Source organism: Vollenhovia emeryi, unplaced genomic scaffold (assembly GCF_000949405.1).
Source record: "Vollenhovia emeryi isolate VEMERY1.0 unplaced genomic scaffold, V.emery_V1.0 DF939185.1, whole genome shotgun sequence".
Lineage (NCBI taxonomy): Eukaryota > Metazoa > Arthropoda > Insecta > Hymenoptera > Formicidae > Vollenhovia > Vollenhovia emeryi.
The window spans coordinates 978,278-998,059 of NW_011967181.1; the positions used below are offsets into that span (position 1 = coordinate 978,278).

Consider the following 19,782-nt stretch of genomic DNA (forward strand, 5'->3'; position numbering starts at 1 on the left):
TCACAACTGCATACTTACATGGATCAGTTAAAAATTACCGAAGATATCACCCGTCTCTGGATATCGGTCGGAGAAAGCTGTGTTTGAAGGCACGTCTATCTGACACAACAGCCACAGTGGGACTGCGGTCAGGAACGTTGCATCGAAAAGACAGATGTGAACACTAAAGGTAAATAAATAAAGACAAACTCTAAAAGTATTTCCTTGAAAAGGACTACAATTTGGGTGGTCGAAACGTCGGAATAAATTGTTAAATTAAACCACCTTAGCCAGTTTAACGTCGTCAAACAGTTTCCCTTCCTGCTTTTAATCAATTTCTGGCGACAATAATATTCTTGGTGTTATTAATATTAATTACTTCCCGATAAACACAAATGTAAAATTTATATAACACAGGTGTAGCTGCTAAAAACTTTACTGGGATGTTATCTATATATATTCTTTGTACTATGAATATATTATATATATATAGTTTTCTTAACTCTTGCACAACAATCCAGAAAAATTATTATTTCTATTATTTTCTTCTTCAATCTTTACACTGCAGGTCTCCGTATAAAAACGGAAAAAATTAAAGGCCCAATTTATTTTGTAAATTTGAAATTGCATCTGCGTACACTGAGAAAAGTCTTTGAAAATTTATATTTCATTGAAATAAACTTCATATGCCACAAATAAATTTTCGAAGAGATTTTTACGTCTTTCGTAAACGACGCTCCAATTTACCATCGTATTTTTAATTTACTAAGTGGAATATTATATTGCGATCACAAGATAATTATCTTAATTTGTACACTTTCAGCGGATTTAACTTGAGATTGTCATTACGGGCTTAACTGATACGTCCCAGAATTTGTCTACTTTTCGCCAAGGGTATACCCCGCTTTACGGTTTTCAATGTTACATTACGTGGAGCGCACTTTGATTACGTTATCCAGTACCGTCACAGTGGTAATTCGCGGAGGCACATATTTGGAAGGACGAGTTGCGAACGGTGGAAGGCGCGCTTCCAGACTGACGACTTCCAAGTTTGACCGGCGAACTTTATAACGCGAACGATTCCACCCACAGGATGCTGCGGCCTAGAGATTAACAGGCGAACTCATGAAAAGGAAACAGGAAGGGGGCGGTTAGACCAAGATACGTGAGTTTATCCTGAAGAGCGGCTGCATTCTTTCCTTCTCGCGATACTCGTTGAAATAAATTAAAATATGCCCACATTTCTTAAGATTATCTTGACGTCGGAATTAGTTTTTTTTTGGTTTTCAGTTTTTAATTCAATCGCGTTGGGAGAAGCCGCTGAATGATTATCCAACTCATGCCGACTAGAGGATTGACTCGGTATAAATAATTCAAAAAATAACTTTTTAGGAACACATGTGCGGAGATTTGAAATAGGAAAATTTTTGCCTGCCTCATAAGAAGGATTGCATTTTGGAAAATCAGCGTATTATCAGACTTGGCAAACTGAATAATGTTCGGGGAGATACCGGGACGGAGTATCCCGCCGATCAGCTTTCAACGGTCGCAACATGGATCCATGCGTTTCACTATCCAACCTTTGACCTACCACCAAGCGTCTTTTTTTGTACGCTCTTCCCAACCGTTGGTCCCCATTGAGGCCGGAGTTCTCCCCAGGAAACACAGCGAGGCTTCGCACAAATTGCACACATCTGCTCCGCGTGTGTTTCGGGGCGTGTTTTCGATTCGGGCTCGGTGATGGCAGAGTTTTCGCAGGTAAAGACGATTTTCACCGGCGCCTCGGTTTATCGTAAATTTAAATAAGAATGCTCTCGTATACAGTGGATTCCGGTGGAATCTCTAATTCGGTCGCAAGAAACGCGAGGATAACGATAAGCCGGCCGCAAACCTCTTCCCAAGTCCGCCGATAGAAGGGACCTTTTATCGCGGGCAGCTGCACGCGTCGTACACTCCAATTGTTACGCGATCGGTTTTATTTCGAGGAAAGGTGTGACGCGAATGCATAAAAAGCTTTTGTTTTTAGTTCTCAGAATTGTGACTTGGCTCGCGCACGCGAAGATAACGACGGACGCTAAAAGAAATAATGCGATAAATGAAGTTCTAGGAAAAAAAAGGATTGAATGAATTGAAATTAATTGCGGTCTTTATTAAAATTAGGATCGGGTTTCTCGAACGCTTTTTATACACGCCGAAGCTCTCTCCTCCTTCGAATTCACCATTATAATTTCTGATTAGAGCGATAAGGTCAGACATTCGGAGCAGAGAGAGAGAGAGAGAAAGAGGAAACCGCGGTGGGAGCGCATTGTTGAAATGACTCATCACCCGCGCGTTTCAGTTTATTTTCCTCGCGGCGAGTCCCTACGATGACACGATGCCGCTTTGAGATCACAGTTTTTTTAATGCTCGTTTACGCAACGCGTGCGCTGCCCGATAAAACGCCATTCCCTCGATTTACAATTCATTCACGCGCGGCGATCGTGCGCGCGAGATTGTACTCTCCCTCTTCTTTTTCCTCTTCCTTCCGAAATTTTGGTATTCTGAATTCTCTCTTATCGATAAAAGCGCCTCTAAAGGTGGCTTGTACGCGGAGGGAATTTTGTTTTAAATTTTACCCTGAAAATCGTGACATTTTCAACAACTTTACTAGTCAAAAGTATGGTAAAACTTGAAAAAACTCTCGTAAACGTGTGCACTGTAAAGGGAACGCCAGCAAAATTGGAAAGAAAATTGTCGGATATTGCAACATCGGTCCAAGGCACTTCTCGTCGGCCGAGTGTTCGTTCGTTGTATGATAGTATCAAACTATAGTATCAACGCGCGTCGCGCGTAGCACACGCGCGACACCCGGTACGTGGAGCACGTGCGTCCCGCGGGAGGAAGATACTCGGTTTCCGCCCGGCGCGATACCCGTTGGATACTCGCGGGAAATCGCGGCCGCGCTTTTTTTCTCTCCTTTTCCAACAACGATAGTGTCACGGCGGCACCGCGAGCGAGTCACGACTGTTACAAGCGGCATCCCGAGGACGACTGATCGCGAGCGGAATCCGCACGAGCGGAGCGCGCACGAGCGGTAAGGGAACCGTCGCCGGGAGAATGCGAAGAGAAAAAAAAGAAAGAGAGAGAGAGAGAGAAAGCGCACACGTGGGGTGCCTGTGGACACAGCCCCGGAAATTTTATGCCTCCCCTCATCCCCTCTCTTCACGCAAAGGGTCCAGGATCTCTTTTCAACTCTGTGAATTGCAACATGAGGTATGCGTGGTTGCATGTCACGAAATAGAATTTCGGGGCAAAATGTGTCGAAATTGGGAAAGAGCGAAGTTAAACAATTTTATTTGCACGTACCGCGCGTTATTCGTCGCGCGCTTCGCGTATCGCGGAACTTTGGAATCTTTTTCAAATACAATTTCAGAATTTTCGTTTAAAACATATTTAACGAAATGCTTTATCGAAATGTAATTTCGAAATTTTGTTAATAAAAATATATGTCTACGTTATTGACGTGCGTTTATATTGCGCCGCAAAAATTCAGAGGTAAAATGATTTCGCGCAGATTTCTGCGTTCCTACAATTCTTTGATTCGAATTTCATTGAGTACTACGTGAGTTTAACATAAGAGAAGTAACTTTCAAAGTTTCCTATTTCTGGAGTAAAACCGGGTAACGTGAGGAGAGTCCGTGGGATTTGTCCCTGGAACTGAATGCATCGCAATGAGTTTGTTTAAATTAAAAAACAAATTGAGGGCCGTAATGAAAATGACCGGGGACAAAATTTTCGTAAAGGCGAGATTTCTCGCCTCGTAGAAGGGATCGAAGTAAGGTCAAAGAGCACTGTCCTACGGCACGAGGGGACGCGATGGAATTTGCATTTCCTGTCTACGATGAATAATTCCGGGCCGTGCTGGTCGCGCACGCTTTCGAATTATGCCCCCGCGCGTACACGAAATTGGGCCCAAAGTGTTGAGCCCTCCCCGTCACATCTGGAACCCTTTATTCCAGCCCGTCTAAAACGCTTCCTATGCGCGCGATGAAAATTTAAGTGATCGGATTTATCAGTTGAAGTGGCATTTAAACAAGAATTCTTAATGTCGGGGAAATTAATCTCGCCGACTACACGCGCGTCTTTTTTTCCCACGAGATAAAAGAATTATTCCATTCTGTCTATTTGGCGAAATTTAACGGGGAGGAAATTAAAGTCGAAGCCGGAAATTGGGATCAGTGTAATCTCTATCTCTTTTTTTTCCGAGTAAATTCCAATGAGAAACTAACACTTCTACTTTTGTATACGTTCGAGAACTCTGAAAGGGGGCCCTACTGTTCTTCACAAACTAGAAACTACAACAACGTGAACTTTCTACAAAGGGAGCCTTCGTTCGCCAGACGGAGGGCCCGACGCGAAGGGTGGCTGAGTCTTCGGGGCAAACGTAAGAAACAGCGGTCCAGGGAAGGGAGGGGTGCGGGGATACACTTATACGAACAGCTGTTTGTAGACTGGGTTGTTGACCGTGTTCACCTACACAGGGGGAATATTCACAGCGGGCCCTTTCACAGGCCTGTCTCAGGTACGCGTATCGCGCCCGCGTTGCACCCGCTCGCTCGAACCGTTCCCCGATGACTCAGACGGGGTACAATGTCTGCTCGCACACAAAGAGGAAACAGCGGGCCTCACCGCTGACCTCCAGGAACGATTATATATCGTAACACACTCTTTCAGCCGTCTCAGAAGTTCTCTACATGACGAATCGATAAAAGTTCCTGGCATTTTTTTACTTTTCTTCTCGAAGTTGGATTCGAAAGTTTTAGAGGCTTTCGTTTTGCTCGTGTAATTTGAAAGATTTGAAGAAAGATTTAGTGGCTTCCTTTCATTTATACAATCATCTTCCGTTATCGCGGATTTTTCCATAGCTTCCTTTCTCTGTACTTTCCGCCTTATTTTATTAGGTAGATAACGAAGTTATAGTCATCTTTCTATAAGTAGACTTTGTAAAATAAAATAACCGGTAAAAGAGTAGTTAACAAAAAGGGAGACTAATGATACAACAAATAATTAACAATTTGTCATCGGTCTGGTAATCTAATTATCGCAAAATCATTTTCTTCCTGATGGTCTTCCGTTTACTTGAGAATCTCCCGTGGTTTGTCTTCAAATTAGGGTGGCCGTTTGCGATTGGTCGGTCGCAGAGACGAGGTCGAGCGAGATAAAATGCGAGGAACAGCCGCCAATGAGCGCAACGTGTGGACGATGGGGCACACAAGTGTGTGCCCTGAGACAAAAAAGCGCGCAACATCTGGAACTTTGGAGTAGAAGGCGATTCGCTGTAAAAACTATTTGTACACCCCGTAGGCGTGGGAGCGAGATCTCCCTTCGTTAGCTCATAAGGTCTCGTTTCGTCCTCTCGTTTCGTTGCCTCGAGACGTGTTTTCCCACGTCGGGCGATTTTCTTTTCGACGATTGCAACAGTATGTGCGAATGATCATTCCCAAGTTGCCCCACACATTGTTGACGCATTTTGAAACGCGATTTTGAAATTCTATCACGCAAAAATCGATGAAGCGAGGAAGCTTAGTTGTACTTTGAGTCGTCAATGCATCCCGTTTCGCTCCGTCTTGTCACGCAGAAAAAGAAAGTCGTTCTTAAAAGGGGCGGAAAAGGTGATTAGAAGACCTACGAATTTATTTATACAAATAATAATCGATATAAAAAGGGGCAACGAATTAATACCGCGCACGTATATGTTTCTTATCTTTAAATGTAATGTACTTGTTCAGTTTTGTTAGAGACATTGCGAGACGTAGATATCACATATAACACGACAGACTCGAGGTAAATCACATTTTATACGACGATACCCATTATTATATACATCCATCCCAACAAACACCAAAGGAACAGTTACACATGCGTTATATTACATTTACATTGATGTTATATCGACGTTACATACTATTAACAAATTAATAAAATTCGTATGGCTCACATGTGATAAACACAAATTTGAAGGAATAAAGGACTAAGAGCTGTGACAGGGTGTTAGTGTCTAAATATTTCATATTCTAAATTAATTACGAAAAATATTACCTTAGCCAGGGTATATACTATTACTTTGGTGTTTGCTGGGATGATATCGTATTAATACACGTTTTCGGGTAATGATTGTTAGTACTCGATGGTGACCGTCTTCGTCTTGAGATATTCGTTAAGGGCCTCCTGCCCCAAATCCTTGCCGAACCCAGACATCTTGAAGCCGCCAAACGGTGCCGCTACGTCCGTCTTGTTGTACGTGTTGATGAACACGGTGCCGGCCTCGATTTTCTCCGCGAACCTGAGCGCCCTGCTGATATCCTTGGTGAGGACGCCCGAGGCCAGGCCGAATTCCGTGTTGTTCGCCCGCGCGATCATCTGATCGACGTTCCTCGAGCTGAACTTGGAGATCACCATGACCGGGCCGAAGGACTCTTCCCTGGCAATGTACATGTTGTCCTCGACGTCCGTGAACACGGTCGGTTCGAAGTACCAGCCGGGACGGTCCAACCTCTTGCCGCCGTAGAGCAACTTGGCACCCTCCTCGACTCCCTTTTGCACGAACTGAAGGAGTTTGTCCAGATGTGCCTTGTGATTCTGCGGCCCGTGAGCCGTGCTCCTGTCCAGTGGATTGCCGATGGTGATCTTCTTTACCTCGTTGATTACACGTCTCACGAACTCGTCATGGATGGTCTCCTCGACGAAGAGTCGTCCTTGAAGGCAGAATAAAAAGATTAACTATAGATAATTTAATTTGATTCAATCCTATCCTATTATTAATTGACGGAAGATATCACGAAGAAAGATATTTCGGAGATATTTAACTTTATACTATTTTAAAGAACCACTACTTGAACTCTGAAGTAAAATAGAACGTGCTGTCTCTTACCGGCGGCGATGCAGTTTTCGCCCTTATTGAAAAACACGCCGTTCATACCGATCCTGACCGCTTGCTGCATATCGGCGTCCTCGAAGATGACGAGGGGACTCTTACCGCCGAGCTCCAACGACACTTTCTTCAGGTTACTGTCGGCGCAACGTCTCATGATGGTTTGGCCGACCTGCGTGGAGCCGGTGAAGCCCAGCTTTCTGATCAACGGATGCGCCACTATGGCGTTTCCGACAGCACTGCCGTATCCGCAGACGATGTTGATGACACCGGGTGGAATTCCAGCGCGTGCGGACAGCTCGGCGAATTTCAGGGCCGTTAGGGGCGATGCCTGGGCCGGTTTCATCACGACGGTATTGCCGGCCGCCAGACAGGCCGCCATCTTCCACGACAGCATCATCAGGGGGTAGTTCCAGGGTGTGACCAGGCCGCAGACGCCGATCGGCTCGCGCCGTGTGAACGTGAGATTCCGGTTCGGGCGGGCGTGCGAGATGGGTATGGTTGAGCCTTGAATCTTGTCGCACCAGCCGGCGAAGTAGCGCCAGGTCTCGATGGACATGCCTATGTGGGTTTTCAGAGCGAGAGTATAGACCGCGCCGGAATCGAGGGTCTCCAGAGTGGCTAGTTCTTCCTTGTGCTCCTCCATTAAATCTGCTAATCTGGAAAAAAAATATAAAAAATGTTAGAAAATTGGAATCGAATCTTCGCTAATTCCATCGGGAATCGAGCGACTTATTTAAAGAACTTTTAGTTTATTTTTCATTTTTCTACTTCTCGCAGAGTTAATTCGTGTCTAGTCAGTTTATAAAAAAAAAAGTTTAACATACGATGAGAATTAATAGAAAGATCAGAAGAAGATGATGGCTCTCCTACCTGAACAACAACGCTCCTCGCTCCCTGGCGCTGATTTTGCCCCACTCACCCTCCTCGAAGGCTTTGTGAGCGGCCCTGATGGCTAGATCGACATCCTCGGCGCTCGCGCTTTCCACCGAGCAGATCACCCTCTCGTCGTGAGGATTTATCGTATCGACAGGATTACCGTGGCCGTTAACGAACCGGCCATCGATGAAGAGCTGCTTGGGGAATCTCAGGGTCATGTTGTTCGTCTGCACCTCCACAGCATCGTACTTGATCTCCTTCGCGGCTAGGTTTCCCCGAGCGGTAAGTACGACCGTCGCGACGAACTCCGTGAAGACCGGCGCCATGAAGACGTCGATGTTCTGCAGGCTTACGCCGAAATTGTCCTTGACTTCCTCCACTAGTCGCACCACGTCCATGCTGCCTCCACCTGAGACAAAAATTTCGCAGGACTGACTCGAGTGTCGCTAATTGTCACGCGTATAATTGATTTATTACAAAGGAATGACGCTGACGAACAAGAAATCAAAATTAATTTATTATATGATACACTTTCTAAAAGTCAATCGGTGCATTTATAAACGTGAATCAGTGAATATTCACTGTTTTCAGTAATAATCCACTGATTGACTTTTGGAGAGCATATAAATCTTAAATCTTTTTAAGGTAACAAACTTAACAAATGTATATTTAGTTGAAACTCTCGAATGAACTAGAAATTTCTATCCAAGTTCGGGACATGAGATTGTCAAGAAATGTTGAGGCTTACCGGAGGCAAAGAAATCCGTGTCGTCGTCCACGTCGATTTTGAGAATATCCTCCCAGATTTCGCGCATACCGTCGATAGTCTTCAGCTCCTCTTCCGTGAACTCCTCGATCTGGTTCCAGAGGCTGTCGTCAGTCTGTCCGTATTTGCTGGCGTGAATGGTCTTGGTCCCGATTTTGATTCTCTCCACGTTAACGAATCGCCCGTCGACGGCCTCGATCAACAAACCGCCGTGATGAACGTTTCCCATTCGCTCCCCTAGGTTGACTGTCTTCTCGACTTCCTCCGGTTGTTTGCCGTTCCACAAGGATGACCCGAAAAGACGCACCTCCTCACCGTCCAGCATCGTCCAGGCTCCCGGTGTGCTGTCCAGGCCACGAATAAAGTCGTGAATCTCCTTGGCCGGCTTGGTCCAGTCAACCTTCTGGAGTTCCTTCTTGTTCAGCAGGGGATCGTAAGTCGCACCCTCAACCGGCTGCGGCACCATAGGTGCGATTCCCTTGGCGACGAGGTCCACCGCCTCACCCATGGCCTTGATACCCTCCGGATAGAGAAATTTGTTGTACAGGCTGTCTACCGTGTCATTCGGTTCCACCTTGCAGGATTTCTGAAGGAGAATCGGCCCGGTATCCAGGCCGTCGTCCGCCCAGAAGATCGAGAATCCCGCGGTATTGTCTCCTTGGATCAAGGTCCTGGAACGTGAGATATATTGGCCTATCAACATCGTGTTTTTGCATTGCATAAACCCAATAAGAGAATTATTACATTCCATAAAGAAATCATTTTAACTTGTTGCCCCTGGAGTGAAATCGGTTTAGTGGCAAATTGATTGTTAGATCGCGTGTGTACATACGTTGCGAAGAAAGATCTGTGAGTGAATTTCGACGTTGAAAACCTGCTATCTCATAATAGAGGACTTTCCCCTAATAATTACATTAATTTACACATGCATACTGAATAAGAAGCATGCTAATTCACGCCTAATAACATAGCTTCTATTATTACAACGTAGTAAAATAAGAAGGCGAAGACACAGAGGTTCAAGAGACTACTTATAATTTTCGCAATCCGTGGAAGAAACGCGCGTCTCGGCCGGCGGATAAACGCGCCGAAAATGCGATATCGACTTATAGGTCAAGAGTGTAAGTAAAACGCGCACGATACGCGGCGGCATGCGAACACGCGTAGTCGTTCAAAGGGATCATATGGCCGGCTCGTGACCGCTTATTATCGTCATTATCGTCGGCGGCGTTTTCAGCGAGAAAGTAGTCTCGCCTCGCAATCTGGAGCGCGAAAACCGCGGCGAACCGGTTGTTGCGGCGCGCCGATATCGGGAGACATGATACCGCAGTCGGGCTGACTTGGCGCGGGTAACAGCTCGCTAGATCGTAAAATAAACAAATAACAAGTGAAATAGCTTTAAGCGCAGAAGTTGAATAATATAGACGTCGGAGAAACTTGACTTCTCCGCGTACGGTTCGACTACGATAAAATATTTCGCTCCGAATCGTCACGTACAAACGTACTATCGCGTCTCCGATCTCTGAAAAATTTCCGAAAGACACGTGGCGACCGAAGGAGAACTCACCAGCTTATGGCGCTCGCTCCTCTGTGCCTGGGCAGCAAAGACGGATGATAACATACGCTACGGTGACGAGGATGATTAATGACCTCCATGGGGATGTACTGGCTGCAGAAGGGGAGAACATTGAGGTCCACTTCGATGCTCTTGTACAGCTCCAGGATTTCGGGCAAGGTCGCTCCCTTGCTCCTCCAAGCCTTGATCTTGAAAACCGGCGTGTTGTCGGCTTTAGCGGTGGTTGCTGCGATCGAAAAGCAGCGATAACGAGACGAAATGAAAATCGCAGGGGATCATCCATTGAGTGTCCCAAGGGAGTTCTCATAAATCTCAGAATCAAAGGTCTCGAAGGGACGAGAAAGCCAATGGGTGATCCCGATTCTTCCCGCGATCGTAAGAACTGCGAAGGTAATCGTAATAGGATCGGTACTTTTAATTCACAAAGCGATTCTTGTACCTAGAGGATCCTCGCGGTTCCCCTTATCTGGGATCGTGAACACTCCGGTCACCTGGTGTCCGTTCTGCAGCAAAAGTTTGTAGACTTCCGCCGCGAACGGGCTCTGTCCAATGATAGCCACCTTGAGCTGCGCCATCGTCGACTGCAAAAGATTTTGAATTACACATTAATTACATCGTTGAAAATTACATCGAACTCTTAACTAAAGTACGTCGAGAAACGTCACATCTTATTGCTTCATTTCTATTATCTACTTTACGTTACGAAAGTTAGTTTCTCGACAGGTATCTCTTAAAACAGCCCAGGTAGAACATGAAACTCACAATGGCATGATGACGTTACTTAAAAATTATATTCACAACACTTCAACGTCACTTTAATGTCATCGTGATCCCTTGTTCGATCTGAGAAATGTATTGATATTTGAGGTTTTACTTTATTAAATACTCTAATTAAATAATTATACATTTAATATTTGAGTCAAACCACATACCTGTCCAAGATTTAGTATCCGACACCCGTGACAGTTTTTAAGCAGGCTGTAAATATATTTACAAAGCTCATTTACAGAATGTATTCAGCTCTCCCCGTTTAAAATAATAGGTGGAACATGATCAGATTGCATTAGATTATATTCTGTCTAATATTTTTAACGGGGCTAATTATTATCACGCGTACTTATACCGCCACCATTACCGCATGCGCATAAAAGGGAAGATATGTAATACATCAGTTAATATAGCGAATAACCTGTACCGGATAATTATATACAATAACAATTTTATGTATTAAATTAAGAAAGAACATATTATATGCAATAAGGCGTATTGTTCTAGCAACGATAACGAAGTAATTAATCCGAGAGGAAAAGCCGCGTAATTAACATGTCCTCGCGGTATCAGCTTTTTCCCTTCTCGTTTTCGAATTTCGGTGAAACGCAATCGGATTCACGGCTTACGATATCCAAGACGAAGTTGCGCCGCCAGATGAGATTCCTGAAGCCCAGCATCGGTTGCAAGAGCGTATCGCGGGGTATGTCCACGTCACGCCTTCACTTTCCTCACTGATTGCGCTCCGAGTGGAATTGCCCGACGATCGAAATCGGTTCCTTCTCTTGACTGCGAGCACCCGGGTAAAAGCAGCTATTTATGTAACGTGAATGATATCTTCATATCGATATCGGCTGCAAACGAGGGTCAAGATAGAAATCCACATCTTCTCGAGGCATCCCATTATCTCCGGATGTCATGAATGAGTGATATCCAAAGGCATGCGACCAAGATTACGTACGAATGATTTCCCTGCCATCCTAAATAGCACAGCAAGTCAACAACGATTCTTTTGAATCCCCAAATTAATGAGAAGAATCTTTCTCCATCCCATTTGTTTTAAAAACATCCCGAGTCCTAAAAAAATGCACTTTTATAGCGACAATTCTTTGTCAGATATAAAAGGAATTCTTTTTAATATAAATAATAAAAAAATGTCTTAGACGGCCAGGTTGAATCTTTCTATAATAAATTCTACATTTTTTAGATACACTTCCATCGAATCCTTTTTGAACTACCGGGTGGGAGTTCTCTCGAGTTTATTTAGAACAGATTACGTTAATTATTAAAGAATTTAAAAACGTGAAACCTTTTTGCGTAACGATCATCTGCGCTATTTGGGATGATTACTAAAAATTAAATGTTAAACAAGGAAATTTATAAATTGTTAATTATCGCAGGATAATTGTAGCGTATCGGGAATCGGATAACGATGGAACGCTGTTTTGCATTTTTGGCAACGGTATTTATTATAGAAATATTCGATCCACAAGAAAAATGCATAACTGTTTCTTTACTAGATTGATCGCATTCATCTCACGATCAAGAGTTGCGGAAAGAATATTTGAATCTTTTTTGAGACAAACACCGATACCGTTTTAAGTTTATTCACGTCAAATGCAACAACGGGAAATTGGCCGGAGATTTTTTTTTTCCATGACGCCAATGACTTTCTAATCGCGGGACACGAGCGCAAACCAGCTTGCTCCAGTTAGGAGGAAAGATCCGCCGGTTTCGAGATCGTTAGGTCACAAGTAGGTAAAAAGCCGCGCTGATAAATTCGTTTGTGTTTATACTGGCGAGTCCGAACCGCCACGAGCCGGTTTCAGGTCACTCGCCGCGCCGAGGTGACGATCCTTATCGCAGGTTCATGTCAGCGTAAAATGCGCGTTTGGTATTATCTGATTTACGCATTCGTAATACCGCCAAGACGGTCGATCATCTCGCCGTAGCCCTGTTACAGCAGTCATCTAACAACGTCCTCGTTCCATAAAGACCCGTCTAAGATTATGCACCTTGAAAAGAATCGCATTTTCTTTCGGATAAGCCGAATAAATTTTCTCGGATGCATACTTCTCAGAAGACCAGAGTAGGCGCATCTTTTCTGTAACTAAAAAAATCTGTGCCTACGAATTTTATTATTAATTTTATCATTCTGTCACTCCTAAATTGATTTCTTAATTAATACAAGATTAATATAAGAGACAAGGCCTTCACAATCGGAAAATGAACGGACGAGAAAATTACATACGAAATATATATTATATGTCGGCTACATATGCATGTATTTTAACGTTATCGAAGAAAAATATCTCGTAAAACAGATTATTGTACTATATTACAGATTAACGTGTAATTGTATTAGATTTATGCATGTCTACATGATTTATGGCTACTCTTATGGTACAACATATACAACTTTCTTATTTAAAGTTGGTTCCCTTTGGACCACTTTATATAGCTTGTGTAACAATTTTATTCGTACTACTTGGTCGCGGATAAGGATACAATTCCAAAATTCCGCGAACAAATGTTGTCATATTTAAAACACAGAAAACTCGCTTTTGTCGACAAGCGATTTTTCTTCACGTTTAACACGTAGCAATTTAAGATGAGTTTTAAATTCTTCAGATCTCCTCGTTTCCGCGACAAATCGAAACAGATCTGCAGATAAAATTTGGAAAAAAGCGAAAGAATCTTTTTAAAAGCTGGTTCAGAATATAGACACAAGTGAATCCAATAAGCAGCGCTAGTCTTTTTACACGAAAATGTACCGCTAATCTCTCTTGATTAAAGCGAATCAACGTTTCTCAAATATTAATCGAACGTTCAATACCGCGGTACTTTGAATTCGGATGCGCCGTCGATCGCCGTCGTCGGTTTCCTCTTGTTCATAATGTTCTGAATCTTTTGCCACTCACGGTCCAGCTCCGCCTTTTCGTTCTTCTCCTTATTGTACTTTCTGGTACGCCTGCCGTCGGCCATCTTTACACCGTACTGGAAGGCTGCCTTAGGCAGTGCCTCCTTATTATTCATGTACTCGCTGTATTCCTCGGGCGTGTCAAAGTCCCAGCGCCCTATCGGGCCCTTCTTATTACCCAGGTCCATCTTCGTGTAATCCACCTCGTCGTCCGAGTCGTCGATAGCGTCTTGCATCTCGTCCAAGCCCGGATAACACTCGGCGTATCCTTCCGGCTCGGCCGCGAGTTTGTTGAGCAAGGCGCCCTTTTTCGGCGCGTTGCCATCCGCGACGGCGGTCGCCGCGGCGGTAATCGCGCTCGGCTGCAAAGCGCTCGGCAATTGCGGCGCGTTTGCCTTGTCGTCGGTGTCCAAGTTCGGCTCGGGCTTGTCGAAATACGAGCCCTTCTTTTTCTCGCGCGACTGCCCGTCCTTCTTACTCGCCACCGTCGGCACGTAGTCGCCGATTTCGCCGTAAATGCTCTCGTCGGCGGCGAGTGGCCGCGGCTGGACGTCTATGTCGTTCAGCTCGTCGCCACGACCGCGTCCGTCCTTCAGCTTCTTGCCCTTCTTGCTGTGCCGGCTACCCTGGCGCAAGTACGACAGTATTTGTGCCAGTTTGTTGATGACAATATCGTTGGTCGTGAGAGTCGGTATGTTGTCGATCGTCGGGACGTCCGCCTTGCTTCTGATCAGCGTCGTCGGTATGTCGACGTCGGCGTTTTCGTCATCCAGCTCGATCACATATGCCATGCGACCCGGCGTGAACAGCTCGTTCCTTTCAATCTGCTTGGATTTCATAGTCATCACGGTCTTGTACACGTTCCGGCCGATCTTCGTCTTGAATTGCATCTCGTCGTCCTTCTTCTCAGGAGGCGGCTCCTTCTTTGTCTTTTCCTTCGGCTTCACCAGCTTCTCCAACTCCTGTTCTTGCTCGTATTCTTTCGCCTCGATCTCGCTGCGAACCTACGGAGTGTAACTGAATTAAAAACCTGACGCTAGAACGCACCTTATCTTGTACAAGTTGCATTGTACTTTATTGCAATAAAATTTCTATCTACTCTCAGGACGCGCCGAAGTCTGTCTCCAAACGCGAAAGTTTCCTTCGTTAAGGCTCCGAAGGAAATGGGATAGAGGTGTGATGCAACCCGAGGGAGTTATACCTTTTGCAGAAGAGCGTAATCCAGGCCCTTGACCAAGTGAGTGTGCTCCATGTCACCGCCCAAGAATTTCGACTGCTGAATCATCTGCCTCCTGCGCTCCGCTGCGTCCATGCCGGACTTGACGTCCGGCGCGACAGCGCGGTAGGCGCTGGCGCTGTTCATGGGATCCTCCGCCTGGTAGTCCTGATTGGTGCCGTCCCTGCGCTCCCTCGCGCGATCCCGGTACTTCTCCGCGAGCTCGGCCATCTTATCCTCCTCCTGCTTCTTCAGCTTCGCGTAGAAGCTCTTCTTCTTCCTGCGCAGCTCCGCCCGGCTGCCGCCGCTCACCTGGGGCGTCTGGGCGGTCTTGGCGCTGGCGTCCCTCGCCGTGCCCGGCACGGAGGCCGGGGTGGCCGAGGGCACCGACGCCCTCGGCGTCATCAGGAGCTTCCGGAAGTCGTCGTTCGTCAGGCGGACCGACATGCCCCCCTCTTCCTCCGTTTCTGGCATCTTGGCTGGCTGCTTTTCCTGCACCAGGTCACACACAAACTCTTCGAGATACGCGTTTTAAAGCGATTCAACTTCTTTCTTAAAAAAAGACGTAAGACACTTACCTCTCGTGTCGTTAAAGACCGCAGGAAGCAAAGTGACAATTCCTGCGCGATAATCAGTCGAGCGAGCTAGCGCGTTTACGGAACGTCCAAGGGTCTGTTTATTGACAGGACGATAAGCTGATGAAGCTGATTGATCCTCGGGGTCTCGGTCTCTAGCGGCGGCAGTCCGCAACCTCTGACGCAGGCTGCCAATGTGAGAGTTTCCCCATATTCCCTCTCGGGGGGAGGCAGGAAATATCCCTATCGTTGCTAGTAACGTACGTCCATGGCGGACGTGGTTGAATGACGCGTTGACACGTTCCCGGCGCACGCGGCGAGCGTAATTTGGACTTGATATTGTGAAAGCTGACTGCGGGCGATTGTCGTTCAACGTCCTCGCGATTGTTTGCGCGCGCGATGTCCGCCGACAAGGCTGCTCTCGCGGACGGCGGTGCCGCCGAGAGCGGCAGGAGTCGCTTCACCCGCGGTGCAAGGCGGAGAGGTAATTCGTGTTTTACATTCAAATCTTTAAGGCCGGTGCCGCGATTCTTCAATTCTTTTCGAGAGGGAAACGCACGCGAGAATTCTGCTCTCGCAGAGAAAAGTTGAATCGGCTAAACACCACGCGAGTAGCCGATCGACCTCTTCTGCGAGAGCAAAATTGTCGCATACGTTTCTCCTTCGAGTGACTTCAAGACTCGAGGACCCTGGGCTTCACCAACGTCGCTTAACTTTAAGCCTAGCTCGAGTCAGTCTTTGTCTCTTTGTAGCTGTTGGACCCGGTTTCACCAACGTCGCTTAACTTTACGCTCGGCTCAATTCGTTCCTTGGCTCCTTTCAACTGTTACTTTAGAAAGAGACAAACGTGAATTAAACTGAGATCAAAGTTAAGCCGACGTTTGGTGAAACCGGGCCGGATTAATATCGCGACGTTCGTCTAGTTTACACACTTTGATATCGAGCATTTCGTTAAGGGCGATTGTTTCCCTGAAGGTGGCTGCCAGAACAAGTTCGGCGGAAGAGGCTTCAAGCGCGCGCTCGACCGGTCGCCGCGGGAAAACGCGAAGAGGACGAAACTGGACGTCGGCAGCAGGCTCAAGGAATCCGACATAGGAATTACAGAATACATCGGCGGCCACTCGGGCTTCTTCGCGATAATCAAAGAGAGATACAATGATTTTCATGTCAACGAGATAGGTCTCGACGGAGAAGTGGCCAAGCTGACCCGTCAAGACGTCCCGCACATTCCCTGCGACAACGAAAGTATCGAGGATCTGAAAACGCTGGTGTCGCCGGTGATATGGGACCAGCTGCAGGCTCTGGCCGAGGCGAACCCTTCGAGCGTGGAGATCGACGTGACTGGCGTCGATAAGGTCGAACGCAGGACTATTCATAAAATTGCAAAGAGACTGGCGGACGTAGTCAGCCAGACGGTAGACAGGGACGATAAAAAGTTCCTTACGATCGTGCCGAGTGGGAACAGCGATAAGGGTGGTAAGTTGTAAACGTTGGCATTTGCGAAACAAGACTCCCGTGTAATCTCTGATTGTCACGTCAGTTCACAAGATACGCCAGGACAAGAGGATAGATTGGAACGGATGCGGCGGGAATTACTGCCACTTTCTGTTGCACAAAGTAAACATGGACACGATGAGCGTCGTGAATCAGCTGGCGACGAGCCTGCGGATACAGCCGAATAACATTTGTTACGCCGGCACGAAGGACCGCCGCGCGTGGACCACCCAGTGGATGAGCTTGAAGAAGGTCGACCCGCGCAACATACTGAGAGCCGGTAGAAGTGTACGCGGCGCGTACGTAGGGAACTTCAAGTACGCCAAAGACAGCCTGAAATTGGGGATGCTGCGCGGCAATCAATTTAGGATCGCGCTGAGAAATGTTTGCGAGACGGACGAAAAGATCGAGCAGGCAATGACGTCGTTGCGCGACAATGGCTTCATTAATTACTACGGTTTACAAAGATTCGGCACGGTGCCTACCATACCCACGCACGAAATCGGGAAGTGTCTGCTCCAGGGTGATTATCAGACGAGTCTGTCTAATATGAGGTAGCGGGTTTTCAACAAGCAAATTCAATCACCAGTCTTTTTTCACAACGATTGTATAATGTAACATTGAATTTTCCACTAAACAGATTTCGCTACAAGGGCAATAAACTGATGCCTATTAACTTAACAGAAACTTCGCTATCCCATATTAGAATCTTATCTCGTAACAAGGGATTTTCCTCTATCGTTTTCAATTATATCGTGCAGCATTTTTAATTCATGCACATTGAACTATCTTTTATCGATTAGGTAAATGGCGCGAGGCGATTGAATTAATCTTGAAACCGCGGCCGGAAAACGACAAGGAATTAGCAGAGGCTAGACAGGTCTATGCGGAGACCAAGGACGCCCGTGCGGCCTACGCCAAGCTCAAGAGAATCGATACGATCGAAGCCAGGCTTCTGAAAGGTTTACAAATGTCGGGTGAAAAGAACCCTCTGGGCGTGCTCGACTCGGTTCCTCGAAACATTCGATTAATGTACATTCATGCTTATCAGAGCTTCGTATGGAATCACGTCGTTTCGAGAAGAATGAAGCAGTTCGGGACAGACGTGGTCGTAGGTGATTTAGTTTATGATAAACAGAATTGCAAAGAGATTGTAAGTGACGAGATTACGGATTATCCTTTGAATGGTAGCGATGACGTGGAAGATAAAACTGATATCGTCCCTGCCGAAGAAAAAGATATCGATCCAACGTCAAGTGAAGCGAGTAAAGAGAATTTGGAGCGAAACTGTCCAGTGGTGAAAATTCTAACGGAGGAGGATTTATCAAGTTACACTCTGGCGGATGTGGTCATGCCTCAGCCTGGATGGAAAGTTACGTATCCTCCGTATGCGAAGGCTTGGTTCGACGAATATTTAGCCAAAGATGAATTAACTACCGATCTTAGGCAAAACAATAAGTGAGGGAGTTTACTTGCAAAACGTAAGACTGTAAATAAACTGTTGTCATCGCCTGCCGTCCCTTTTCAGAAAATACAGCTTGAGCGGAGTCTATAGAAATGTACTAGAAATCCCGACAAATCTATCTTGGAAGATCATGCGCTACGAAAAGAAACATGACGATCTATTTCTATCGGATATCGATGAAATGAGGAAGCTCGCGGCTCCACAGGATAAGCCGGGTATAAATCAATTTGCTTCTCACATTCGAAACGTTCGTTTTAAAGATAATTCGCGTTCTATGTATTATTTTCAGATGGGAAGAACAAAGCATTGATCATGGAGATATGTTTGAAGTCTAGCAGTTATGCCACAATGGCCCTGCGTGAAATTTTAAAAAACGATACCTCGGCGGAAACGCAGGCCGCTTTATCCGCAACTTACGATGCGGAGCATACGCAGCCCGATGCGACCATCGTAGACGAATCTGGTAACGAAGACTCTGCGGAAATTGAGAAAGATAGTACAGTGAAAAATGTCGAACATGAAAAAAATAGCGATACAGAGAAAGATGGGGCGATGAAATGATGCGGAGAACTGAGACGTGTTAAAGTTCACTGTAAAATAAAATATCTTTCATAAATTGTTATAAAACATTGTATTACGATATATACATTCTTTAAATAAAAACACGTGACCGAAATGGATCCTTCATAATCTTTTTGATTTGTTAGAAAATTTTCAGAGTAAATTAATAAGTGGTAATTTTGTATTAAATTTTATTATACAAGCAAGTCTTTACAGACAAGCAGCCATCAAACCTGCCACGTTTTCAAAATCTATCTTTTCGGTGATGTTCTTCGTCTTGATGTTCTCATCTTGATTCGCAACGAAGATGATCGTTTTATTCTCTTCTTTCCAACCGTACTTCTTCACCCAGTGTTTCAACGTGGCGTCTGCAAAGAAAAGCTTGATAAATCTCTACACTCGCGCGACTGATATTAAAAATAAGAAATTTATATATCACACCGTCCGTAAACTGATACCGCGTTCGACGAGAAGAGGAAGAGAAGTAGGACTGTACAAAAGAGGGTAGAATAGGGCGAAAGAAGAAAATAAAGACAGGATAAGAATAGGAGAGTCTAAGGACCTGTGTCCACGATGCTAGAACTAGGTCCAAGTTTTAGTTGCGAGAAACGTGTGGCCAATTAACTTGCAGCTATTCCATAAAAGCTGCACGTTGATTGGCCACACGTTTCTC

At 45.6% G+C, this 19,782-nt stretch overlaps 3 protein-coding genes across 3 annotated transcripts; 1 reads left to right on the forward strand and 2 right to left on the reverse strand.

Annotated features, from left to right (window-relative positions):
• Nucleotides 1-6,029: 6,029 nt before the first annotated feature.
• On the reverse strand, nucleotides 6,030-11,691 carry LOC105562673 (cytosolic 10-formyltetrahydrofolate dehydrogenase). Its single transcript, XM_012013685.1, has 8 exons — nucleotides 11,508-11,691; nucleotides 11,043-11,088; nucleotides 10,550-10,691; nucleotides 10,102-10,336; nucleotides 8,517-9,205; nucleotides 7,763-8,177; nucleotides 6,890-7,548; nucleotides 6,030-6,713 (listed from the first exon to the last, which is right to left on the reverse strand). Exons 3-8 carry the CDS (start codon nucleotides 10,683-10,685, stop codon nucleotides 6,136-6,138), a joined length of 2,712 nt encoding a protein of 903 aa, XP_011869075.1. The 5' UTR covers nucleotides 10,686-10,691; nucleotides 11,043-11,088; nucleotides 11,508-11,691; the 3' UTR covers nucleotides 6,030-6,135.
• Nucleotides 11,692-13,120: 1,429 nt separating this feature from the next.
• LOC105562674 (protein Red) lies at nucleotides 13,121-15,741 on the reverse strand. The gene is made up of 3 exons (XM_012013686.1): nucleotides 15,593-15,741; nucleotides 15,000-15,506; nucleotides 13,121-14,802 (listed from the first exon to the last, which is right to left on the reverse strand). Exons 2-3 carry the CDS (start codon nucleotides 15,486-15,488, stop codon nucleotides 13,708-13,710), a joined length of 1,584 nt encoding a protein of 527 aa, XP_011869076.1. The 5' UTR covers nucleotides 15,489-15,506; nucleotides 15,593-15,741; the 3' UTR covers nucleotides 13,121-13,707.
• A 109-nt stretch (nucleotides 15,742-15,850) lies between these two features.
• On the forward strand, nucleotides 15,851-19,225 carry LOC105562675 (pseudouridylate synthase 7 homolog). Its single transcript, XM_012013688.1, has 6 exons — nucleotides 15,851-16,073; nucleotides 16,565-17,065; nucleotides 17,130-17,606; nucleotides 17,887-18,541; nucleotides 18,612-18,763; nucleotides 18,838-19,225. The coding sequence occupies exons 1-6, from the start codon at nucleotides 15,989-15,991 to the stop codon at nucleotides 19,107-19,109; spliced, it is 2,142 nt and encodes a 713-aa protein (XP_011869078.1). The 5' UTR covers nucleotides 15,851-15,988; the 3' UTR covers nucleotides 19,110-19,225.
• Nucleotides 19,226-19,782: the final 557 nt, after the last annotated feature.